General features: G+C 43.9%; 1 protein-coding gene across 4 annotated transcripts in view; it reads right to left on the bottom strand.

The window, feature by feature from the left end:
- Positions 1 to 21,763, bottom strand: part of Nphp3 (nephrocystin 3) — a 44,140-nt gene extending 22,377 nt beyond the window's left edge. For 3 of the 4 annotated variants that reach the window (XM_036191980.1, XM_036191981.1, XM_036191982.1), the window contains exons 1-13: positions 21,339 to 21,763; positions 19,686 to 19,811; positions 18,652 to 18,802; positions 15,968 to 16,120; positions 15,101 to 15,234; positions 12,384 to 12,544; positions 7,937 to 8,093; positions 7,234 to 7,308; positions 4,966 to 5,139; positions 2,846 to 2,949; positions 2,316 to 2,430; positions 985 to 1,128; positions 444 to 541 (exon numbers count right to left, since the gene is read on the bottom strand). In XM_036191980.1, the coding sequence (XP_036047873.1) occupies positions 444 to 541; positions 985 to 1,128; positions 2,316 to 2,430; positions 2,846 to 2,949; positions 4,966 to 5,139; positions 7,234 to 7,308; positions 7,937 to 8,093; positions 12,384 to 12,544; positions 15,101 to 15,234; positions 15,968 to 16,120; positions 18,652 to 18,802; positions 19,686 to 19,811; positions 21,339 to 21,719 (1,973 nt within the window). In that variant the 5' untranslated portion in view covers positions 21,720 to 21,763. Of the gene's footprint in view, positions 1 to 443; positions 542 to 984; positions 1,129 to 2,315; positions 2,431 to 2,845; positions 2,950 to 4,965; positions 5,140 to 7,233; positions 7,309 to 7,936; positions 8,094 to 12,383; positions 12,545 to 15,100; positions 15,235 to 15,967; positions 16,121 to 18,651; positions 18,803 to 19,685; positions 19,812 to 21,338 lie in introns of those variants that run through there. The other variant, XM_036191983.1, reaches the window with a different exon arrangement.
- Between the last annotated feature and the right edge of the window lie 5,151 nt (positions 21,764 to 26,914).

Raw genomic sequence — 26,914 nt, 5'->3', positions numbered from 1 at the left:
ATAACAGGTCTCTAGACTGTAATTCTCAGGCTGCCCCTCCTCTCCATTTTTTTCTCACCCACAAATTCACCTGCCTACTAGATGTCATTACTTGGATTAACAGTTTAGGATTCAAACTAAACTCTCCCAAGAAACAAACCTAATAGCTCTCCTTGCCTCCAAACATGGCCATTCTGTCTCCCTTTTCAGCCTATGAAGTCACAATTGGCTTTCAGTCTTGGTTCAGATAACCCTCATTTCCATCTCCTTTTCCTTTCCCTTCCCAGCTCTAACCCCGCCCCCAGCTCTAACCCCGCCCACAATCATACAAATGGCGCCTTCTCCTTGAGGTCACCCACCTCTCCTCAGCCTCACTGACATTTACATGAAAACCACAGATGCACATCAAGAGCCTTCCCTTGTCTGCCTGGGAAAAGCTCTCATTCTGAGGTACTTGGCCATACCTCCATGCTGTGGGACAGGTCTCCACATTCACAGAAACAATGACTCTGACGTTCACCGGCAGGGGGTCTATCAGCCATTTCATGTGCTTCTCCACTTGCTTAAGAACATACAGCAGAAGTCAACGTGTAATAACAGCATTCCAGAACAATCCCCGTAGTTCTCCAATAGGATAAAATCCTCATTACACTTTCCTTATTATTATTAAGGATTCAACTCTTATTTGGGAACGGTTGACCCCAGGTTGGCAAAACACTGATATCACCAAATTTGAATGCTGAACATTTAAGGAAATGTTCACGCCTTAAAAATATTTCAAAATAATACTTTATGCTAAGCATGTAGATTTACTTGTTGCTCCTGGCTGTGAGCACACAGTATATATTTTAAATTCAGACACTTCTTCCCCAGAAATTAAGTAGAATTAAATGGAAGAGCATCATTCCCTCTACCCAGCATGGAACTGGGATGACTGCTGTAGCCCTTGTTGGTACTCTGGTCTACTAGGGCATCGACTAACAGAAGGCACAGTGAGAGCAGAACCTGAACTTGATCTATAGAATCGATGACGATGATGATGCTGCCCTGATGCCGAGCGGAGAGCTTCTCTAGCCAGTGTGGGAATTCTTCCAGCAGCTTAGCAGGATCCAGGGTCAGTGCAGAGACAGCCCAAAAGTGCTGCATCAGCTGTGGAGTGAGGGGGTGATACCAAGTGCAAAGTAAATCAGCCATACTCCATGATGGCACAGAGACCTTCCCATCCTCACTGTGTGCATCAACACTGACTCCCTACGGTGGTGGGATCAAGTACTAGTGTGTGCATGCTTGTGTGTTTGTACCTGTGTGTGCCTGCATGTGAGGGCCAGAGGGTGATGCTGGGTGTTTTCCTCAATTGCTTCTCTACCTTATCTTTTCAGATAGGGTCTCTCACTGAGCCAGGAGTTCACTGACTGGCTAGGCTAGTGGCCAGAAAGTCCCATGGATCCTCCTGTATCTGTCTAACCCCTAGTGCTGTGGTTACAGACATGCCCGCTGCCATGCCTGAGTGTCTGGATGGATGCTGGGGGTACAAACTCAGGTTTTATGCCTGCACAGTAAGCACTTTCCAGCTGGTTCATTTTTGCAGCCTCTAAGTCATATCTATGTTTTAAAGACTAGTTTTATGTGTATATATGTGTATCATGTGTGTGCAGTGCCCACAAAGGCCAGAAGAGAGCATCAAATCCCCTGGAACTGGAGTTACAGATAGTTATGAGCTTTGAGGTGGGTGCTGGGAACCAAACCTGGGTCCTCTATAAGAGCAAAAAGTGCTCTTAACCACTGAGCCATCTTCCCAACCCCAAATATATTTTTCTAAACCTTCACAAAACCAAAATAACCTGTCATAGATTGAGTACTCCTCGTGTAAGATGTGTGGTACCACAGGTGTTTCAGATTTGGGGGACCTGAGGGATATTTGCATATGATGATCTTGGGAAACAGAAGTCTAAATATGAAATTCACTTATGTTTCATACACACCCTTTATAAGTAGCCTGAAGGCAATTCTAAACTTTCCAAAGTGAGCCAGTGTTTTAACTGTGATGCGTCACAGATCATACATGGATTTTCCACAGGAGCTGTCAGGGTGACCCTCAGAAAGTTTCAGATTTTAGCTGAGCCCGAAGCTTAGTGGCAGAATGCTGGCCTTGTCTGTACAAGGCCCAGTGTTCAATCTCCACAACTATTAAAAAGTTTCAGGTTTTAGTAGTTTAAATTTCAAATTAGTGATGTTCTACCTACAATCCTGAAAGTCTGCTTACTATGATTGTCTCGGTCTGAAGACTTTCAGAATCTGCAGAACATCCAGATATCTCCAGGACATGTGTGTCATACCTTCAGGGTCAGCCGCTTGATAATCAAGGAGGGCTCTGAGCTGGTTGACATGGGCCGCCCCACAAAATGAGACAGGATCAGCGTGTTAGGGAAATGCTTCTGCTGCAGCCGAATCCTGAGGAGAAAACATGGGACTTTCATAAACTGTCCACAACATCAAATACACAAAGAGTTAGACATCAAACGTTGCCCCAGTGTCCTTAATTACATGGTTAGTCACATCAGTCATATCAAAACAAAAAAAGATTATTGATTTCACTCTATTTTTAGAACCTTTTAAACTAAGAGCCTCATTTTAAATCTAAGAGGATGTTAATCAACATAAAATGTTAATAAAATAGGCATTCACTTTTAACTAAAAGTATGCTGTTAGAGGAGGTGGATACAGCAAGGTCAGGAGTCCAAGGTCATCCTTAGTTACACAGAGAGGTTGAAACCAGGCCAATTGGTGCTTCCTGAGACCCTAGCTCTAAGAAACAAAACAAACAAGACAGTGGAAAAAAAAATGGTTTACTTGTATTGCGTCATACCACTTTGATAAAAGGAGGGACTTTCCAGAACCTGGTCCTCCAGAAACCAGGAGCGGTGGGATTGGGGCTGGTGCCACCACCAGATCATCCAGGCGCTGGTAATACTAGAAACACACACACAAAAGGATTCCTATTGTAAGACTGCACACGCCTCTGAGAACACAAAGTTGAACTGGGACACTCGGCTTCTGTACACTCTCTGAAAACACTAGAGCAAAGTGTGTGAGCAAAACAAACGTGCTGCTGGTCAACAGTACGCGCATGGGTGCTGATCTGTGCTGACACTGATGCTTGGAGCAGCAAATGGGGCCTGTGGCTTCCCTGTACCCGAGAGTGTGAGAGACAGCATGGATCGTGGTGGGCTTCTACAGGGTTCAGATGTTGGGTGAAATGCCAGAGAGAGGACATCAAGTCACACCGGAGCCCCTCAACCACGGGAAGTCTCCCAGAAGGCTGTGCAGGCCCAGACAGCGACCCTAGATTTCCTCATCAGAAGAATGAACATGGAGTTCTGGAACAGAAGCAGGCTTCGGGCTTCTTATGTCCCCCCTACCCAGTCTGCCAGGCTGCCCCAGGCTTGAACAGGCTGTCTGAGATCTTCATGAAATTGAGTTCCATGCAAATCCAAGAACCCATCTTTCCAGAGCTTTCCAAGCCATGCAAAACCAGCTCAGACTGGAAGGCTATGCTCAGAAAAGCAAAATGCCACAGTACTTCTTAGGAGTGTCCAGAGCCAGCTTACTGTTGCTGTGTCTACCAACATCTGATTGCTGCTGATGTTTTAAAATTCATAATAGAGTATGGTGGGCTTTAGATTGGCTTTACAGACTAAAGTCTCCAACTGCAAGAAACCATCCTTGGTGTAGTCACTCAGTTTGTTCTGCTTATATCTAGACATGAATCAACGGCCAAGGAACCCCAGTGTCTCAGAGCAGTGTTGCATCTGAAGGAACAGAGGGAGGCCTTGTTAATTTATTACCCTATCTATCTCAATAATTCGGTCCATGGTTTGACAGAAAACACACTTAAAGATCTACAGTCCCCATGTTGAGACTTGTTGAGGCAAAAGAAAAAGCCTCAGATGTGGACCATGGTTCAAATTTGTTCCATGTGTGCTCATGGGAAAACGGTGTCAGACCTCAGTTTCTTTTATACAGAAGCTCACTGAAAACGACCACTAGTTAATACTAACCTCAGGCCAGCTACTCTCCTCTTCTTTAGAGGCATCATCAGACTTAACATTTGCAACATTGCCCCATGAGGGAAGGGACACTAGCTGCTGTCCTTCTGCAGACCAGAAGGTCAAGACGAGAGTGAGTGAAGACTTGACAGAACAGTCTAAATTCTAAGAGCTATAAAAATGCATCCGCTCATGTCAACTTCTGTGACAAGCTTTAGAAATTCATCTGTAGACTCAAGTTGAGATGGCTCAGCCCATTAAAGGTGCTTGCCACAATACATAATGTCATACAAATTTAAAAATGGATTTGTATGTTAGTTTGTAAAATTATTAAGTACTTTTTGACTCAGACATGTTCCTTGGTAGATTTTAGGTTGTTAATCTGTTTAGATATTTATAAATACTGATTAGACCAAAAGTGAATGGCTGATCTGCTTACCAAATGAACTACCAGAGTTTGTTTTCTGAACGTCTGGCACTTTAATTCTTGCAACAGGAAGAACTGACAGCTTGGCCTTGCTAACATCACTTATCCTGATCTGGCGAGTTGCAAATGCAACACAATTATTTTAATTGTATGTGCATGTGTATATGTGTGTGCACACAGATGTGTGTGTGCAGTTGTATGTGGAGGTCAGAAGCTGACATTAGGTGTCTTCTGCTATCACGCCCCACCTTATTTTTTGAGACAGGGTCTGTCCTTGAGCCCAGCTTTGCTGATCAGCTAGACTGATGGTCCAATGAGCTCCATAACTCTGCCTGTGCCTCTGTCTTCCCCCAGCACTGGGGTTCCAGAAGTGAGTCACCACTCTGGACTTTCAACATGAGTGCTTGGGATCTGAACTTGGGTCATCATGCTTATGTGAGAAGAGCTTTCCCAACTGTACCATGCCCCAGCCTAGCAACTGATCTTTACTGGACTGCGGTCTCAGAAGCTTACCTTCTCGAGTCCTAGTTCATGGGCTGAGTTAGAAGCCTGCTGAAAGGCTTCCATCTGCTCCTGCTCATCGTGTATGTCCCACAGAACATCCCCGAAATCATCTTCTTCTGGCGTGGAATCCTCACTGCCCACATCCTTCACCTCCGCGTCTGTGTTCTCAAGGCCAAGAATGTCCTGAGTACAAGGAACAAGGACAGGAAAGCAAATGAAATCCAGAGACCTTGAAGCTGGGGTCAGCATGCTGGGCCTTGGCTACTGAGGGGGCAAGTCCACACTTAGGCTTATAAGAATAAGAGTTATTATAAATACCTCTAAGAATAAATTTATAACCATAAGAAATCTAGTTTAAAATAAAAGCATGAAAACATAAAGAAAAATTCTTCTTGACTAAAAATCAGAGTGCTATTTGTCCTATGGGATTTGTTTTCTGAAAAATGTCATGTAATCGTTGTAATTATATCTGTCTAGTGAATCACTTAAAGAAAAGTGTGTGGTGTGTGTGTGTGTGTGTGTGTGTGTGTGTGTATACACGCATAAGTGTGGAGTCAATAGACAAAGACAGAAGACAGACAGCTTCGAGTGTCATCCTTAGGAACACTTTCCTCCTTTGTGACAGGGTCTCTCACTGGCAAGAGCTCACCAACTGTGTTGACCTGGCTAGCTAGTGAGCCAAAGGGAACCCTCTTGTCTCCATTTCCCCAGTGCTGGGATACAAGCACATACCATCATTTTAAGTGTGTGCTTGGACTCACTCAGGTCCTCATGCTTGTGAGGCAAGTGTTCTACAGATGAGCTATCTCCTCAGCCCCACCAGTGAATAATTTCAAAGCCTACACTAATGCCTAAGAAATATGGAATAAGATTGAATTACAAAGATGGAGTTTCTTTCTTTTCTTTTGTTCTTTCTTTCTTCCTTTCTTCTTCTTTTTTTTTTCTTTTTTTCTTTTTGGTGGTTTTTTTTTTTTTCGAGAAAGGGTTTCTGTGTAACCTTGGCTGTCCTGGAACTCACTATGTAGATCAGGCTGGCCTCAAACTCAGAGATCTACCTGCCTCTGCCTCCCAAATGCTGGGATTAAAGGTGTGTGCCACCACTACCTGTTATAAGATGGAGTTTCTTGATATCAAGTCTCTCTACTATCACATTTAGTCTCTGTATTAGATCACTGAAAATAAATTGATGATAAATATGACTTATTTCATTTTGCTTATCTTGGTCCTAAATTTTGGAAGCTTGAAAAACTCAGAACCATCCTGGCGATCTTTGTACTGGAGAATACCATGCAAATGTGTGCTGCCAAATGTCTCAACATTACGTTTTGGGGTCATCCTTCTCTGATGACAAATCTCCATTATCTGCAATCCAATTTAAACTGAAAAGGTGAAGTGGGATAGGGTGACTCACACCTTTAATCCCAGCACTTAGGAGGCAGAGGCAGGCAGATCTCTGAGTTCGAGGCCAGCCTGGTCTACAGAATAAGTTCCATGATAGTCAGAGCTGTTACACAGAGAAACTCTTTCTTGAAGAACCAAACCAAAACAAACAGAAGATGCTGTAACCCCTCCTTCTTAAATAAGGTCTCTGGGTCCTGGGAAGAGATGGGCATCCTTAGGCCCATCTTCCTACCATGTTTATTTTACTTGGAGATAAAGGTGTTTGCAGTCTTTAGATATCAGTTATTGGTATTTTTGCTGACACAATTCTGAAATATTTTTTTTGTGTGTAAAGAATAAGCTCAGGCACAATATCAAGCAGCAATGAAAAGCATATGCAATAAAACAAAAAACACGTGATTTCAAAGAAACTTCCAGCTCCAGATCCTCCATGGCATCTGTTCCTGTTCCCCCGAAGGGTGTCCTCTCTGCTGTTAGAAACAGCAAGGTGTGTGTGTGTGTGGGGGGGACATCTCAAATACGTAAAAAACCCAAGCACACAAAGGACGCAAGAAGCCTCTCTGAGGGGTAAGATGCACACTTGTCCTCAAATGCCTCCTCTGGATTTTCGTGTTTCTGATACATTTTACACCTAACAAATGTTGAAGGCAGCTTGCTCTGTGAGGCACATCCTGACAATACCAGGGTCTCACCCCAGGACTAACTCCCAACAGAACAATGGCCTCTCCTGGGGTACTGATCTCAAAAAATGACACACAAGTTTGTCTGAAAAACTTTTTTTTTAAAACTATTTTTTAAAACTATCATTTACTATGTTTTACAAAAAATGCTATTGAGCTATTTTAGATGAAAGCTTACAGAAAAAGGCATATTTACCTGTTTAATAATCTTTTCCACACCGATGTAAGTTTTATACACGCCCTCAGCCGGATCCCCTGAGTGATCGATGATCTGGGGGAAAAGGCTCCATAGTAACATGGAAACAAAGTAACAGCAGCAATGGGCAGGGGTGGCAGAGGGGGAAGGGGAGGAAGGAAGGAGGAGGAGCTCTAGCCAACCTTTGAACATTTTAACTCTTTTATCCCAGCAAGCTCCTTACAAGAAAGATGCTATATTGTAACCTTGCTGTTCAGAAGAGGAAACCCAGGCAAGTTAAAAGGCTTGTTCAGCATGAACAATGTATACTTTGGGGGCCTGCCTTATTTCAACCCTGTCCCTAGAGTTAGGAGCCCCTCATCTTGATGGCTGCACCAGATCTCAAACAGCCACTTCCCTCCAAACTACTCTACTCTTCTAAAAAATAAAATAAAATAAATAAAGAAAGAAAGAATCATTGACAGAGCTCCACACCAGGCCCTGACACCCACAGCCCCACTCCAAGGGAAAAGGCCAGGTCCTTAAAACAGTTTCTGAGATTTATCAGGACTGACCTCATTGGGCCACCCTCCTGTATGTCCCCTCTCCAGACACCCTGGCTTCCTTTCCTCCTGGCTCTGGCTTTACCACTGCCACGCACGCACGCACGCACGCACGCACGCACGCACGCCCTGTGACATGTCTCCATATCTCAGTGTTTCACCTTGGCTTTGTTGGTCTTGCTTAGGTCAGAAACTTGATCCAGGAACTGCTGGACAGAGTCGGAAGTGACTTCCCCATCCTCCAAACGATGGTAGATTAATCGCGGCTTTCCTTCTGGGTTTTGCAGAAAGGCTTCTTCACAGTCTTCCAGTAAAAAACTAGATTGGAAATTGTCATCTCTTGGGTCACACTGCATTGTGGCAGCAGATACTTAGTGACCAGTCTTAAGTGCCCAAATGGGCTTTACCACAGTGAACAAGGGCCAGCTACAGAGGAAGAAAAGCTTTCAGTGTGTGTGTGTGTGTGTGTGTGTGTGTGTGTGTGTGTGTGTGAAATGTCTCCCCAGTCACTCTCTGCTGAACCTGCAGCTGAGTCAGCTAGCCTGGCTGGCCACTGCCCCAGGGATCTACGAGCCTGTCTCCCTCTGCCCTGTGCTGAAATTACAGATCTTCATAGCATCCATCTTCTATGTAGTTTCAGGGATTCAAACTCAGGTCCTTATGTGTGTGTGTATGGCAAACACTTCACCTGTTAAGCCATTTTTCCAGTTCCCAAACTGCGTCATCTGACAGTACTATTCTGACACGGTGCCAGAAATACAATGTGTTCATTAACCACAGAGAATAAGACCTATGAATTATGCCTTAAGGTATAAAGCTTTCATACTTGATTTATTTTGAATATACAAGTTCTCAAAAGATACTCTTTGTGCATGGCTCAAGATAATGAACCAGACCCATGAAACTTTGCAAGTAAATGGGAAAGAGATTCCATTTCAAATGTGTATTTTCTAAATTAAAATACAAATATGATTAGCTCTAAAAGTTCAGGCGCTTTCTCTTGCCCTTTCTTATCTCATGTTCTGAATCTGCATATTCAGTATCTACTACAGAAAACAACTGCGGATAAATGGAGACTACCAAATGGCTGGCAAGAACCTTGACTGGGAAAAAGTTTAGGAGAAAAAAACTTTGCTGCAGGGAACCACAGTTACAATTTTTAGAAAAAACATTAAATATTGGGGGGGGGTTCTATATCACAAGAACATTGCAAGCAATTTCCCTTTTCAAGAAAACATTAAATGGAAGATCCCATAAGAGGCAAAATGATGTGTGTGTGTGTGTGTGTGTGTGTGTGTGTGTGTGTGTGGTTATAGAATAAGAACTTTAAAATTAAGTTAAAATAATAATTCCAAAGACAAAAGAGAAAATACAACGTCTTATTAGGTTTTCTGTACCAATCATCTCTATTGATTCATACATGTTTTCCATGTTAGTGTGTTGACTGAGTCCCATGAAAGTCCAGAATTTTAACTGTTCTTTTGTTACTGTTTTGGGAGAAAAGTCTGAAGTCTGCCTGAGTATAGTGTGAACCTACTACTTCAGAAGCACACACTGTAAAACTGACACACAGGAAAGCTGGAATGTGGGCTCTGGCATCTGGCTCAAATGCTCCGGTGGAAGCGAAACACACATGTCAGTAGTGATAGCCGCTGAAGTCAGAGAGGAAGGAGGCCCACTGGTGGGGTGATCTGCTCTGTAGGAGGCAGCTAGAGGAGTGGGCCTCGAGAGGTAAACCAGAGAGTAAACGTGAGAGGTAAACGTAGCCAGAGAGGTAAACGTGCACATTTTTTTGGAGGAGAAACAACTTTGTGAGGTGGAAGAGTTGGAAACGGAGAAGCCCAGAACGGAAACAAGTTAACCGTGGACTGAGAACTCCCACATAAGTAGTTCTTGAGGTGATCTATAGCTGACCTGGCCAAAAAAGACCTGGACAAAGTCAAGAATAGGACCCCAGAAGTATTGGAAGGAGATGCAGAACTCTGGGGCAATGGGGGCTTCCATGGAGGAGCTGTTGTTTCTTGAGAAGGCTGGATGGCATACTGAGGCAAACCAATGCCATGTGACAGCTTCCTCTCTGTGCTGTCAGCAGGCTGCAATCCAAGGGACAGCCGGCCTTCTTCCTCCTCAGGACCAAGCATTCTTGGTAGCCCCAGCTGTATAAGCAGTGTCCCTGGCAGATGGAGGCCAGCCAAGCACGTTATCTGGGGGATTCCTAGTCAGCCACAAGCATTCCCATCCCTACCCTTCACTGTAAAAGGTGTCTGCCATAAAGGACTGGGTCAAATCTGTGTATCACAGAACACCCACACAAGCAGTGTCGGAAGTCAGCCCCCCTCTGCACCTGTTGTGGGGAGCCCAGCATCTGTGCTCCCCACGAAGCAAGAGTCCTCCACTCACTTTCCTTACCTACTGCTAAATGTGTTGTTAGTGCAGCTTGCTCTGAATTCACGTCTCAGACCTAAAGACTATGGAGTTTTAACGCCAGTGTTTCTTATGTGAGCACAGAATGATGTGAGGAACCAATGAACAGCATCTTTAAGTAACTCTGTGGATCCCACATGCACATAAGGAGTAATTACTGATCAGGAAAGTACTCTCTCCCCTGAAGCTCCCACGCTGTTCAGGAATACTTTGCCTAGGCTGGTCTTTTGGGAAGTTGAGAGAGCCAGCCAATCAGAAGTGGAGTAATTTGAGAAAAAGAAAGCCCCAACAGCTGTGTCTGTGGTCCGATGGCCATGGCTCCTATCACACTTCTGCATTTTTGTTCATGGAGAGAGAGGCTCCCTGGGGACGGAACCCAGGCCTTGTGCATGTACGGTAAGTGGTGTACCACTGAGCGACACTGCCAGCCCCAACTCCCATGCTTCTTGATAGTCCTAAGAGCAACAAACGATGGAAAGAACACAAGGAAATGAGGGAAATTCAAGCGAAATAAAGCGGAAGCAGAAATGTAAGGAGTTAAAACTCTGTTTAAAAAGAATTATTTTTTAAGAAAACCAAAATTTTAGTTAAACAAGTTTTAAATTTCTATTAGGCAAGTAATAGAAAATAAATGGGAGGGGGAAATCGTTTAAAATTAGGAAGATGGAAACAAATGTTAGTATCTTATTAACAAATGACTGTCTTGAAGATCAAGAAAAAAGCAAGATGACTTCAAAGATTAAAAACAAGAATTAAAGAAGAAAAATTTAACAACGAAGGGCATATATTATCAAGTAACATAAGATACAACCCAAACATTAGGTATTAAAAATGATACATCCTTACTGAATACCAAAGCAAGGAGAGAAAAGTAGAGAAACGAGACTCAGCTGGAGGCAGCCAGTTGAAGGGCATTGCAGACACACTCTCAGAAAGGCTCTGCTGGCTCTGCCCACCTAACCACTAGGCAGTCTGTAGGCCCATTCTGTTTTCTTTCTTCTTTGTGAGTGTGGTGTGTGTTAATAAGTGTGTGTTTTGTATGTGTGTGTGAGTGTGATGTGTGTCTGTGTGAATAAGTGTGTGTATGTGTATGTATGTTCTGGTGTGAGTGTGTGTGTGTGTGTGTGTGTGTGTGTGTGTGTGTGTGTAACTGGGAATTGAATCTAAGGCTTCATGCACACTAGGCGATTACTCTACCATTGAGTGTTATCCTCTTCGTTTTTCCAGCCTCCACCTTCTGAGTGCGGGGACTCTGGGCGTGCAGCACTATCCCTGATTTTGTGTGGTGCTGGGGACTGATCCCAGAATTTTGTGCATGCTAGGAAAGTCCTCTACCAATTAAGCTACATACTCAGCCCTTGATTTTTTGTTTTGAGACAGGATCTTGCTGAGTTGCCAGGGCTAGTCTGCAACTTTGAATCCTCCTTGCTGAGGAGTTGAGACTCTGAGGCCCAGCTAGGAGGCAGTCTTGAGGACAAGGTTAGGGTTTACTGTAGGGAAAGTGGTAGAACTGGAGATCTCACACAGTTAAAGTCAAGACAATGAATACCCTGTGAAGCTTAAGTCCCGCCAGACAAGGCTAGACAGAATAGCTAACATTCAGGAAGCCCATTTTGTCTTTTACTATATCTACACCATCTATATTTGACTGATTAAAAAAAAAAAAAACCCAACAGGTAAGTTTCATTAACATAATTATATTCACATTGATACTTTATGTCTCTCAAATTGTATCCAAAGAAAGAAAACAGTAAGGTTTACTGTGGACTGAAATGAGAAGCTACCAGCTTTGTACTGTAAAGTCAGAACATAAACATTTTAGGCTGTGTAGGACATAGAGTTTCTGTTGTAAAAACTCCATTTTGCCATTATAGTATGAAAGCAGCTACTAAAACAATTTACACAAATCAATGAATGTGACTATGTTCCAATAAAATTTTATTTATAAAAGCTGATACTGGGCCACTGTGCTGACTACTGCCCCAAACAAATTTTATATTAGTGATGCTGATACATCTAGTGATACAAAACTTTACATTTTCATTTGAGTGTGTAGTTATAAAATGTAGTAGTTTTCACACAGTTTTGACTATGAGAATAGAATTAGGACTTATCTTTGAAGTTCATTTGGCAGTGATCTCTTTAGCTAATATGAATGGCAAATTAGAGGTTTTTTCAGCTTACCTTGGTAACGTTGAGTGAAGGAATAAAATAACTAAGGAACTCTTCTTGAGTTCCCATTTTCTTATAGTGAGGTACTGATTTTCAACATCTATTGGAAAATAAACAGCATGGAAAAAATATCCCATTGCCTCGCACATTCTTTTAAGTTTAGGTGAATGGTCCTAAAAATGAATTAAAATATATAAAAATATGATACATTTGACTATGAGAGGGATAGAAAGAATCTTATTACTTAAAAGACATGTTTTAGAATAGACTCTATAAGAAGTATTCTAGTACAAAAAAATCACATTTTAAAGAATATCTTATAGAATAGAAGTAAAATTCTCTCTAGAATAAAAAAAATTAGCTTAACAACATGGCTATTTTCTAGCTCAGGAAATGATTTATTTCATAATTAAACAACAGAGAAAGTATTAGGTTAGTTTGATTTGGTATTTCTTGCTATTATTTTTATCATGAATTATTTGTTTTCTTGTTTTAAAGGATCCAAATAGATCTCTCTCTGTCTCTCTGTCTCTCTGTCTCTCTGTCTCTCTCTCTTTCTCTGTGTGTGTGTGTGTGTGTGTGTGTGTGTGTGTGTGTGTGTGTGAGTGTGCATAGGAAATATAGTGCTTTGAGCTAGGGAATGTAGCTTCAATGATAGTAGGCTTGCCTAGCATAAAAATCCAGAAATTCATTTCCAGAAGCATAAAAAAATTTAAAAATCTTAATGAGAAAATATTGGTCTATGATAAAGTATATTACTAAATAATGATGATTTTTATGTAAGCAATTAGGTAGAAGCCTCCATTTGTCCTTGGGAGTAACTTATATCCAACTACTAGATGGAAGCTATGAGCTTTAAGACATTCTACAATTTTACCAAGACTGAGTGATATCACAAAGGAACACTAAATAAATCTATTAACAATCTGCAGACCATGAATTTATAGCCGGTTTATCCTAGGGCATGCAGATGTGTTTAAAATGCACTTGAGACAGTGGAGATAGAGTTCTCCCACACAAGGTCAGGTGTCAAATATTTTTCAAAATTAATAATGTTTAATAATTCATCTGTTTTAGCAGGAACCTTTTAAATCTATTTGGTTTCTGTCCCAATTAACTGCTTTGGTAGTACAGTCATAGCTCTCTGTCTCTGTCTCTCTTTCTGTCTCTCTTTCTGTCTCTCTCTCTCTCTCTCTCACACACACACACACACACACACACACACACACACACACACACACACGCGTGCGCGTCTGGGGATATTCCAATAACACTTTTTTTATAGATACTAAACTGTGGATTTCATATAATTTTCACGTAACAAAATAGTCTCCTTATATTTCCTTTTTCCAATAATTCAAAACACTGGTTCTCAACCTGTGGGTCAAGACCCCTTTACCAAACCTCTATCTCCAGAAATATTTACATCATGATTCATAAAAGTAGCAAAATTACAGTTATAAAGTAGCAACAAAATTATTTTATGGTAGGGGGTCCCCACAACATGAAGAACTGTATTAAAGGATCATGGCATTAGAAAAGTTGAGAACCACTGATTTAAGATGTAAAATCAAATCTTAGCTCTAGGCCATATGAAATCAGGTAGCAAACCAGATGTGGTCACAGGCGGTAGCTCATTAAGCCCTAATTTTACTTTAGAATAACTCCATGGGTTGCCTTGAGAAGTTCAAAGTCATGATAAGGATTAAACTTTGGTATTATCTGAAACAGTTTTAAGGACAGCAACTGCATCAGACAAGGCCAATGAAGGGCCCAAACATTGAAGAGAATAGCTAATGAAATATGAAAAGGTCATTTTAATACGCAAATTCTTAACTATATTCATATATAAAACATATATATATATATATATAAATTCGTAACCATAAGTACTTTTACATTAAGACATTGGCATATTTTCTTTTTTCTTTCTTTTTTCTTTTGAGACAGGGTTTCTCTCTATAGCCCTGGCTGTCCTAGAACTCACTCTGTAGACCAGGCTGGCCTCAAACTCACAGAGATCTGCTTGCCTCTGCCTCTGGAGTTCTGGGATTAAAGGACTGGAATCCTAATGATATATTTTAGGTATAAAATTAAATGTAAATGGGAAAGAAGCCAGAAAGTTCCAACTTCTCAATTTCATCTTCATCTTTTGCCCCTGTCTGTCTCACTAGTAAAGACTAGAAGCCTTCACACAATGTCTGCCTTACACCGTGAATACTGAACCAAAGGGCATCATAAGCAAATAATAATCTCATAGTTAGCGAGCTACGTAGTTTAAATGCAATTATATTCTGAACATAATATTAACTTGTATTTTGTTTTGAGATAGGATCTCACTATGTAGCCTAGGCTAGCCTCCAACTCACTGTAGTCCTCTTGCCTCTGTCTCCTGAATGCTGAGGTTACAAATGTATACCACTACCTCAGCTATTAACTTGTATTTTCTTTTCAAAAAAAGATTTATTTATTTTTATTTTATACATATGGGTGTTTGCCTGCATGTGTGTATGTGCACTATGTGCATGCCTGGTGCCCACAGAGGCCAGAAGAGGGCATCCAATGCCCTGGAACCAGAATTATATAGCCACTTGTGAGTCTCTGTGTGAATGCTGGAAACAACCCCCAGCCCTCTGCAAGAGCAGCCAGAGCTCTTAACTGCTGAGCCATCTCTCCAGCTCCCGACTTTGTATTCTCAAATTGTATACACAATGTATGAATATTCTCACCTTAAGGAAAAGTTCCATTTCGGGCTGGGTCTCATCTGTGTAGATGAGGTAACATCTGACAGAGTGACTCCACAGAGAGTGTGAGAACAAGGGGGTGACCTGCAGTAAGCCAGCCACAGCAGTGTCCCAGTCATCTGGAAGTAAAATGTCCACAAATAGATGAAAAATTTATCAGAATACAACTGGCAAAATAATTCCAAGTAAGTCTGAAAACAAACAAACAAACAAACAACAGACATAGACTAGAATCTGCTGTCATGTGTTATACTAACAAAGCTAGAATATAACCTATTAGAAGGTCATTAATTTCTAGCCTCATATTCTCCTCTGGGATTGAAGAAATGAATGCCAGTGGTCTCCCCTGGAGAACAATGGATCCCCAGGGTAGCGGCTCCAGTTCTATTTTTCGTGAGCCATTCAGTTGCTCTGCTATTGGAAGGGAGCCTGCATTCCCAAGGTGATGCCATTTTGCCTTCTCATTCTTGAACTCCAGTGAAGCTAAAATAGAGAATTTAAGGATGGGGTAAGATGGAAACTAGTTTTATGCTATCAGTGGAAAGGAAAAAAGTATGAAATATCTGACAAGAACATAATATACAAATATTGCTTCTTAGTTAAGCTACATCCTAGCCCCGTGGCTCACCAAAAGCACCTGTGAATTCTGAGGCTAGCACAGCTGCTAGAACCGGGGTGGCCAGGATGGTAGGAGGACCATCTCATCCTGATGAGAAGTATGGAACCTCCACTGGGTCAGATGCAGACTCTGTGCATGCCGGCTTGACAATGGAAAGGGCCAGAACACCAATGTTATGTGCACAGGATTCTAGAATACTGACAGTCACAACCCCCAGGCAAGGGGCCGGTTACCTCGGTTGATGTTTGCGAAGGGTCCTTCCACATCTATAGAACTGTGGGCAAACTCGGGGCCTCGGAAGGATTGCTGAAGCTGGATCATGCTGCCGATGGACGGCTCGCTTCCCAAGGCTCTGCTGGGCCAGTATTCACATTGGGTTCCAGTCGCTGTTGCAACAAAGAATTGGAATTTCCTAAGAACCAAGTTACTAAGTATTTAAAAACCCACCACCTATGTCAAATAGAGCTTCTCATGTCAAGATATTCTATTTGTAAATAAAATAAGCATTCAAATAATGGTTTTCAACATATTTTGGCAAAGCACTGCTGTTCTGGTTAACACAATTTGGGTTATCATTTCAAATTCAAAGAAAAGATTAAAATAGGAAAAAAGAAAAGAAAAAGAAACAAAAGAATTTTAGTAAGAGGCAGCTTAGGGCCAGTGAGATGGCTCAGGACGCAAAGGCACTTGCCACCAAACCTGAGGACTTGAGTCCAATACCTGGAGTGCAATCGGCCGAAGGAGAGAACTGGTTCTCACAGGCTGTCCTCGGACCTCCACACATGCACCCCCACCCACATGCACACACATGCATACACATGCATATACACAAAAGAAATAAATTAATAAATGTAATAAAAAATTAATGAGGCAGTTTAAAAATTCCAGAAACAATTCTAAATATCAACTTGCAATTGGACATTTACACATCAGTTAAAATGTAAAGGGTTTTTTTCTCCCCCTGAGATGTAGTCCTGGAACTCACTATGTAGACCAGGCTGACTTCAAACACACATAGATCTACCTGCCTCTGCCTCCTGAGCACTAAGATTAATGGTGTATGCCACCATGCTGAGCTTGTGAAGGGATTCTGAAGGTAGACCGTCAACGGGCATTGACAGCTTGTGTCCCTGAGGTTTAAATCAATGTACCAGTGAGAAAGACCAAGAAGGGAGCATTGACCTGGTTCTGTTAACTTGCCAAGGCAATTACAGTAGCTTTGATACACTGCACATTTGAACAAGCCAATATGGAAGCAATCAGTAAGCCTAATGTGACAGCAGGAGGCACTTTCTCCGCTCTTCTGGGCCAGTTGGCATCATTGCATCCTTTTCTCAGAATGCTCATCACAACCATAGGGCATAAAATGAAAATCAAGCAGAAACTGCCAGTTGCTGTATCTTACTCCCAAATGCATCCCTTTGTAAGACTATACTACCACCCTTATAAACAAGAGGACCACAACATTTTCTCCTTACATCTACAGAAGACTTTTTTTTTTTACCTCATACTAATCACAGTTGATTAACATTTTTTTGAAACATGGAAAATGCCTTCAATTCTGTGATTTCAGGCTTTTCTTTCTTGCTAGAAAAAATGTTTTTTATGCTTACTATAAAACTGAAACTTTTTGAGTGACTCGCAAAACTACATTGGAAACAGTGAAATACACATTGCACAATGTTGCAAAGAATCCATCACTGTATGGAAAATAATCTGCAGAGAACATAATTCCAGTATGCACACCCCCCGCCCCTTCACATTAAAGTTGGACACACATCTGCCTGGCTATTGATTATACTTTCCAATCTTCCTAGAGCTGGCTTTGGCAAGGGACATTTGAGCAGAGGAGACTCTACCTCAGGAAAAGCAAGGTGTCTACCTGTGATGCTATTTTTTAAAAATAGTTTTTCAAATTTCTCTCTCTTTCTGTGTGTGTGTGTGTGCGCGCCTATACACAGGAGTGCACATGTCATGGCACATGTGTGGAGGTCAGAGGGCAACTTCAGGAGTCAGTTCTCTCCTACAACCTTGTGGGACCCCAGCAAAGAACTCAGGTCATCAGGCCCCGGTGATAGGGCCTCTACACCCTGGAGCCACCTTACAGGCCTGCATGGTTAATCTTGATTGCTTAATTGATAGGATTTAGAATCACTAAAGAGACAAGCCTATAGGCATATCTGAGAGAGATCATCTAGACTAGGTTAAATGAGGTGGCAAGACCTACCCTAAATGTGGACTGCACCATGCCTACTGGCTGGGGGTCCCAAACTTTGTAGAAAGGAAAAAGCAAGCTGAGTGCAGGATTCATCACTCTGGGTTCCCTATCTGTGAATGCAACAGGATCAGCTGCCTCATGCTCTTGGTGCTGGGACATTCTTGCAGCGATGGACTGTGGCCCTCGAACTGTGAGTGGGAACAAGACCTTCCTCTTTAACAGTCTGTTGCATGGCATTTTGTCATAGCAACAAGAAAAGAAACTCACATGCTCTCCTTTCTTCTTTCCTTTGGAGAAAATGTAGATGCGACCTGCAGTGGGGACCTTGGGTGGGGGTAGGAGTGTGGAGAGAGAGCATGCACATGCACACCATGAACAAAGATGGTTGGCAGAGAATGATGACCAGAGAAAGCCTAGCCCACAAGAGCATACACTTCAAGGACAGGAGATCCTAACAGCTAAGAGAGACACTGGAAGGTCTCTTCTATTTGTCTTTTTTTTTTTTTTCCTGGAGCTGAGGACCGAACCCAGGGCCTTGCGCTTGCTAGGCAAGTGCTCTACCACTGAGCTAAATCCCCAACCCCGGTCTCTTCTATTTGTAAGAGCAGCACAGGAACTAATCCTGCACACAGAGAATGAAAGTTTCTGAGCATCACTACGGCTCTGCAGAGAGGGTAAGGTGACATGAAGTGCATTTACCTGTGACATCTGTACAGTTGTCATCCGAATCAGACTCCCCAGGGTCAAAAACTTGGATGCCCTGAGCCTGTAGCCTCTGAAGTTTGCTTTCCAGCTCTCGCTTGGCCCTCAGTAAGTCTTGAATTTCATTTTCTTTGGTCTCCCTAAAAATCTTAAAACATAGAATTTAGTTTCGAGGCTTTTTTCATAATCACAAAGTTGTGCCACCAACTTTCCCGGGGGGAAACCACTGATTCATAAAGTCAGTGTTCATGGTTCTGAGTCTCCTCTGAGATGATGTCTCCAGACCTTTTTCTTACTGTTTCACAGCTGAACACACTGGAAGTCTAGCAGCACGGACGTGTGTCTGGTGTGACATCTAACAAATTTGTTTCCCTCATACCAAATGCAGGACAGAACATCCCCAAACATTTCCAAATGCTTGATCTCACATCTTAGAGGTAGGAGAGATGGTACCGAGGTTAAGAGCACATACTGTTTTTGCAGGAAACCTGAGTTTTGATCCCTAGCATTCATGTTGAGGGGCTCACAATGACCTGTGACTCCAGCTCCAAGGGATCACAACTCTAGCCTCCACAGGCACCTCATTCATGTGTGCCCACACACACACACACACACACACACACACACACACACACACACACACACAGAATTAAAAATAAAAATGAAAAGACCCATCCTTTCATCTTTCAATATCTCACTGAAAACGTTCACTTTCACATCTCTCTATCAAATAACATCTAACTGAAAACACAAAACTTTTTCTTCTCTACCTCTTATGACCTTCATGTGTGTTACTTAATTGATCTCTATTTATCATGATATCAGATGAACTTTTTTCCTGTTGTGTTTTTCAAGACAAGCTCTCACTATGTAGACCAGGCTGGCCTTGAACTCATAGAGATCTGTCTGTCTCTGTCTCCTGAGTGCTGGGATTAAAGGCATGGGCCACTACACCTGGCTCAAATGCACTTTTTTAAAAATAGTTTTTATTCTATGACACTTGGAGGGGGGTAGAAATATAAGGAACTTACCTTGAATTGCCTTTTAACTCTGTCTCTGTCATGTTCAAATGTAACTGCTCTCTCCATGGCTTGGTATTTTGCTTCCAGTGCACCCTCTTTTTCCCGAAGTATCTTCTGGTAAGTTTTCTGAAGTGCCTGGAATAATTCACCTGTTATCTCTTAACCAAAACAGACTGTCATCCACATTTTAAATTCTGATATATGTTACACATGTTAGGTAGGATTTTAATACTCTACTCACTATTTTACCAATTATCAAGAAGGTCTATGTTGTCATTTTATTCATGTAAAATAGAAAAAATGCAAACATGTTTGAATCCTAGCAAACAGGTTCTTCAGCAAATGAGCTTTTAACGGAAATTAATACTTTTTCTTTGAAATACTGCACCAGTTCCCAAATATTTCTATGCCTCAGGCTTTCTAAGAGAATAAGAAATGCAATTTGGAAGGTTCAGCTTGAAGAATAATTAACTAAGCAAGTTTCTGTGCTCCTTGGCATTATGTATTACTCATTTTACTGACCCCTGAGCCATTCAGTGTGGATCCAGGGGGAGCCTCCAGCAAATGTCAACTTGGCTAAGTGAAATAAACGTGGAAGTTTTCTCAAGACTATGCAGGTGAGAAAGGAACAACAGGTTATGCAAGGAACTCGGATTGCTGACCAGTGGCCTGTGACAATGTGTCTGTCAGCCCTCTCTGCACTGGCTCCTTCATCTTGCCCCTCTCTACCTGCTGTCTCACATGGCTCTCAGTGGGCAGTGGTGCACACATGAAATCAGACATGGGAAATGCATGGCTCCACTCTACACGGGCAAGTGCATTGGACAAGCCGTAGAAAGTGAGGGTGGCAGGGAGCTGTAAGAACATATTATCTTCCCGATAATATGCTGATAGAACAGCAGATAAAGAAGGGCTGCGTAAAACCTGATGGAAGGAAGGAGCCTTCTTTTACATAAATAAGTCTGTGCTGTTTATCTAATTCCTACTTCGATGGGCCCTGGAGCTCTTGGGTAGTCAGAGAGCTCTCCCACGGAAAAGAATGGAATAAACAAATGACCATCAGAGAGGCTCCGAGCCCCTGGCATAAAGTTCCAGACTTTTAGCTCTGAGAAATTTGGTACTATCTGAATGAGTTAAAGCCGATATGTCAGAAGGCCTACAAAAGCAATAGAATAAAGTTGAGTCGATTAAGCAAATGGACTAAGGGAACTTGAGTAATCTCAAGGAAGGTTTTCAACCACCGCAGTTAAAAAACGGTGAAATCAGGAGGTTTCCAGAAAAATTCCTATCATTTCATTAAAACCCAGATCTGCAGGACGTCACAAAACAAAAACAAAAAAACCCTGAGCCATCTTGGAAATGTTAAACTGGGAGGAGTTGTGTGAAGTTTCACCACAGTGTGGCATTTACGGCTTCAGGAGGTGGGTTTATTGATTCAAGGTGTCTAAATGAATGAACCGGAAATTGAAAGGGGGGGGAGATGCTGATAAGATGCTGACTCAAATAATGATTCCTCGTAAATGAGGAGCAGCTTCTGTCCAACTTGGAAAACAACTTGGTTTGTAGCTGGGGCAGGATGGTGGTGCCACCAAGCGGTTGAGGGGCAACCCGGGTCTCAGTTTCCCCAGCGCTTCCTGCTCAGGATGTGCTGTCCCGCATTACCTGCAGCTCCGCCCGCAGCCGCTTGTTCTCGGTGTCCAGCTTGGCCTCTCGGCGACCCATGGACAGCAACTCCTGGTTCTTGCTGACCCGGAAGATCTCATACTCCTTCTTGAGCCGCTCGAACTCGGCTGCCGCGTACTCCAGCTCTGGCACAGACGAGCCGGTGGACTTGAAGCTGGCTCCCAGCAGCCCGCCGCCGCCCGCCGCGCGAGGCAGCGACCCGGGCCCGGCTCCCACTCCTTTGCGGAACGAGCTACGCAGCAGGCGTGCCTTGGGCTTCACCTCCACCGGGATCTCGCAGGCCTCGCCGCCGCCTGCCCCGTACGTGTCCTCGATCACCTCCCCGCCGGCGGGACTCACCAGCGACGAGGCTGTCCCCATGATGCCCACGGCCCGCCGCGGCGGCTGGCTTGCTGGATCCCGGGAGGAGGTGGAGCAAGGAGGGCGGGGCCTGCCCAGCAGGGCGGAGCGCGGCGAGAGGGGTGTGACCAGGAGTCAAGGGCGGGGCCAGGAGGGGCGGGGTCTAGCCTCTGGGGCGTGGCCGAACTGGTGGGGCGGGGTGCTGCAGCGGGAGGGCGGGGGGCTGGGGAGGGGAGCCGAGCATTGGGGAGGGGAACCGAGCATTTGTGAGTGGGTCCTGGCGAGAAGAGGAGAGGGGCGGAGCGTGGCAAGGAGAGGGGGCGTGGTATCGAAGAGCGGGCGTCCAGGAAGGGGCGGAGCCAGATCTTAGGGGTGTGAACAAACAAGTAGGGCGTGATGCGACTACAGGAGGCGACTTAGTCTGGAGAGAGGGGTGGGACGTGGCAGTGAGAGGAGGCGTGGTCAGGTTTGAAGAACGGGGCCCAGAGAAGGGGTGGGGCCAGGTTTGGGGGGCACGACCGAGCAAGTGGGGAGTAATGTGGCAGGGGTGCAGAGTCAGTGTTGGAGAGAGGGTCTTTGCGCGACAGCTAGAGGGGGCGTGGCCGGGGGGGGGAAGAGCTGTACCCAGAGGGCGGAGCCGGCTTTCATGGGCACCGCTGGTCAAGCCCGGCTAGCACTTCCAAGGGAGAGAGGGGCGGGTCGAGGGAGAGTTGCAAGGAAGGAGAATGGGGAAGAGCGGAGTGGGTACCACGGACGGGAGCTGGCAGGCCTGAGAGCTGGGGGCGGAACCAGGAGAGGAGCTATACTCCGGGTCATCCAGAGGGAGGATTCCGGACTAAGCCCTTGCCTAAAAGCGAGAAGAAAGTTACTTTGCTTCCTCTGTGAGAACTAGCTCGCTCAACGCACCTGCCCCTGCTCCACCGTGGCTGTCTCTGCTGTGCCTGACTAGGGGACTCCTCTCTAGGGGCAGTTCAGTGCCTAGAGTGCCTCTCAGTATGCGTGTAATAAATAATGCCAGCCAGGAAAGAACTATAAAGCGTCACCACCTGAGACCACCGGGGACTATCCTTTGATAAGCTCAGGTTTTGTAACGCCTGGCAACTGAAACGCTGGGAACCATATACCAGACGAAAGGAAATTATAATTATAGCATTTGCAGGAAGGGAACATTTGCTATCTTTTTAGATTCTGTTCCAGGTCTAACTTGTCTTGGTCTAACTTGGTCTAACTTGTCTTCCTACCCACCCTAGATTGGTGCCCAAGGTTAGAGAGGACAAAAAGGGCAGAAATGGCTTTTAGTGACACTGTTGTGAACTGGGTGCTGGTGCTCTTTATACATGCCCTTTCCTTCTTAGGAAGTATTGAAATTCTTCCAAATGACAGCCACTCTCTCCAATCTGCCGTCAATTTCTTATTACTGGAAGTCCCCTTGCCCAAAGGTGATACAATTTTATTGCAGCTCTTGCTTACTCCTACCCCCATCCACCTAGCCCCGCTGCAAGGAATCTACTGGCATTTTAAGCATCTGTCCATGCAGAGCCCTTGGGCTGACCTACCCATGTTTTTGGTGGCTCGCTTGACCATAGGGTTCTATTTAATGATCCACAGGCACTGCCAGGTTTCTTGGAAAGCTGAGATAACCATACAAGATGTCTACAACGGAGTGCTAGGGTTGGCATTTAGGGAAAGGGAAGGGAAGCGGTGAGACTGGACGGGAGGAGAGGTTGCATTGTGCTGCATTCCTGACAAGGACCTCAGTGATTGCTGCACAGAGTTGAAAAGCTGGGATGGCCCTGTAGAGTTGTCCTAAGTTGGTTTAGGGGACAGGACTTCATATTCACTTAAGCTAGTCAGCTGCTCTCTTAGCTGGTGGAGACTGATGGCTGACAATGGTTGGCTAACAGCATTTTCAGCAGCTGAAGTGTGAGATTCTTCATTCATCCCATCCACCACAAAGCAAATAGCCTTTCCTCCAAAGAACTCTGGGAATGCTGGTCCATTCTAACCTATGAACAACTGCTCCTGAACTCCTTCCACCAAGTAGCTGGTCATCTTGGCTCTGACTCCTGAGATATTCTGCTGGCCTTTGTATTCTTCTGAGTTGAAGGATTACATATTAATTTCTCCAGGTAACACCATGAGATTTCTAAGGGGAAACATTTCCTCTACCATAGTACCCAAAGTATTCCCTACATTCTCAAATCCTTTTTAGTTGCTAATTTCTGATGCCAGTTCCATCAAGATAGACCAGAGATTTAAAGACCATTCTCTAGATTTCTTCTCTTTTTCCTTCCTGTTCTTTACTTTGTAAGACAGGGTCTCCTGTAGCTCAGTCTGCTCTAAGTCTTTCTTTGTAGCTAAGGATGACCTTAACCTTCTGATCCTCCTGCCTCCACCTCCCAGGTGCTGCGATTTCAGCTAGGTACCGCCCTGGCTGCTCTGTGCAGGGCTGGGGATCAAACCCAGTGCTTTAGACATGTTAGGCAAACACAACTGATTTGTTCCAGGCCTCTGTCCCATCTTCTAGATATCTGGCAATCTGTTTGAAAATGTTCATGTTTGGAATGTGGCTCAGCTGAAGACATCTACATAATCTACGAGTGTGCCTGCATACATCTATGAGTGTGCCTGCATACTAGCCCTCACCCACTTCCTCCAACAAGTGACACAAAAGAACTACACTAATGGATGACCCTGTGGGAGTTCAGATCTTGCTAAAAGCCCCAAGTCAACCAATCCCTACTTTCCCTTCATCACCCTGTTGACATGTACTTCACCTTTGTTAGACCATTTTCCTTCTGCCACCGACACGGCTGCTGTTTCCTTGTGGTACTGTCTGCTAAGCCCCATTTCTTCAAAATGTACTTCCTTCTCTGACAGTTATCCAGAATGCTGGATAAGCATACCTGTTCACCCCCATGCCGACAGTTTCGACAATCACTGTCTACTCTGCAAGTACCATTTCCCTAACTTCATTCTGCATAAGTTGCATCTACATATGTGATGATTCATCTCCACTGCCAGAGGAGACATACCTCTGGCACGTATTAGGGCATTTTCCAGAGAGGCTGAACTGACAGCAGGTGAATGTGGGCACTACCATTCCACCCTCTGGGGCCCCAGAGTGAGTGCACAGGAGAAAGCAACTGAATCATCGGGGTTCAGCTCTCTCTGTTTCCTGGCCATAGATGCAATGGGGGCAGCATTCTTGTCTTCCTGCCATAAGGGACTATTCTCTCAAGCTGTGAGCTGAAGCATTAATCTAATTAATCTTTATCAATAAAAAATCGGGAGTCAGATATCAGGGTAAGAACCTGAACAATCAGAGAATTGGGAAGCAGCCATCAGTCAGTCACCTTCTACCTCTTCCGTTGCTCTGTCCAAAAGCCCCACCTTACTACTTCCTATCTTGTCTACAGTCCTCCAAACCTCTATGGTTAATTTTGGTCAGCTAGTGGGTAGCTCTGCCCTCTGACTTCAAGCAAGCTTTATTTGTCAGAACACAATAAAAATATCGCACAACAGTGAGCCAAAATAAACCTACCCTTCTTTCTTTTGTCCCTCCTTCCCTCCCTCCCTCCCTCCCTCCCTCCCTCCCTCCCTCCCTCCCTCCCTCCCTCTTTCTCCTTCCCTGCCTTCCTTCCTTAAGTTACTCTTTGTCAGGTATTTTGTCAGAGCAATGAGAAAAGTGATACAACATTTTGCTAATTAGGAGGGATTGTTTTGATTTTTGGTTGTTATTGTTGCTATACCATCTGTTATTATCTGTTATTGGATCTCTCCTGAGCATATAAAGTCGTGCACATAACTGCTGATCTGAAAAGACCTATTAGGACCTCAGTTCTCACGGACTAGACTAGTTGTCACTACCATCTTTAAATACTGTCAAATGGCTTTGTAGATTCTCCAAACAGAAATCTAGGTTTGCCAAGACCCTGAAGCTGTCTGCATCTGTGGAGACAACGACAAAGACATCATCTTTCTCATCAAGTAACTATACATACATTCATGTTGACCTTGGATAAGCACTGGTCAATGTCAAAATGAGCAAACCAAGTGAGCAAGCCCAAAGGTGACCATGTGCAGGGGGCTAGCAGGGACCCAGTATGATAGCATAGTAGATTTCCACCATGTTTATTAATCCTAAGGCATGGCAAAAATCTAGTCCAATCTCAATTTTGTAATCTGTTCTTGATGCTTAATAGAACCTACCTACCTTACTCTGCATTTTGAAAGTGTAACGTTGAACATAAAGACACAGTGAGGAGTAAAATCTCTGGCAGGTGACCTGTGACTAATTGCAGCTAGATGCTTTGAGGACAGAGACATGGCACAGGCTCTTGCTGCTGAGAGAGATGGCCTGAGTTCGGTTCCTGAGACTCACACCATCGAGGTAGGGAACTGACTCCTGAAGTTGTTCCTTGACTCACAAATGCGTGCCACAGTGTAATTCCAAAGACAGCTTATGAGGCGGCACTCTGAGATCGGGTTTCACTTCGTAGCCCAGCCTGGTCTACAACTCACTTCCTCCACTCCACACTTCCATTGTGCTTAGATTACAGATGTGCTTCACCATACCTGCCTTGGCTACAGACGTTTTTAATTCTTCACCCATTGAAAGATACCGTTTAAGACAGGGGAGGGGGGGCGCTATGTGTGTGGGGTCAAGTTCCAAAGAGGGAATGTCATGCCTTTGTTCAAAAATCATGAAGAATTGCAAGCAACAACATCAGAGTGTTAGCCCCAAAGTGCAGCACATGGTGGGCAGCATATGGGAATCCTCATGGGGCCACATGAAACTGCCACTGCTTTGACCAGTAAACCGTAGTAGAGGTGACATTGCTCTCGTTTCTAAGATGAGTCTCCAGGAGAATGGCCACTCCGTTTATGGTATGCTGGAGCTCTCTGGGAGTCTATAAGAAGACCGCCATGCTGGCGGCAATCTCTGTTGGGCCCAGACTTCCAGCCACCCTTCCCAAGCCGTGTGTGATAAGCCATCTTTCCAGTTTGGAGCAGCCCACTTACTCTCTGGGTGCCAAGTGACTTCAGTACACACCACAGTGAGCAGAGCCACTTGCAATCCAGGAAGTCAGGAATATAAGAAAACTGATTTTCCTTCCAGACTTGAACTTGGGGAATACTTTGTTCTCACACCTGAAGAAGAAAAAAAAAATCATTTGATTTGCATAGCGTGCCAAATTAACAGACAGTGATGC

This window comes from Onychomys torridus, chromosome 7, assembly GCF_903995425.1.
Source record: "Onychomys torridus chromosome 7, mOncTor1.1, whole genome shotgun sequence".
NCBI classification, from domain to species: Eukaryota; Metazoa; Chordata; class Mammalia; order Rodentia; family Cricetidae; genus Onychomys; species Onychomys torridus.
Note: the sequence above shows the minus strand (reverse complement) of the source record. Positions and strands in the feature narration are given on the sequence as shown.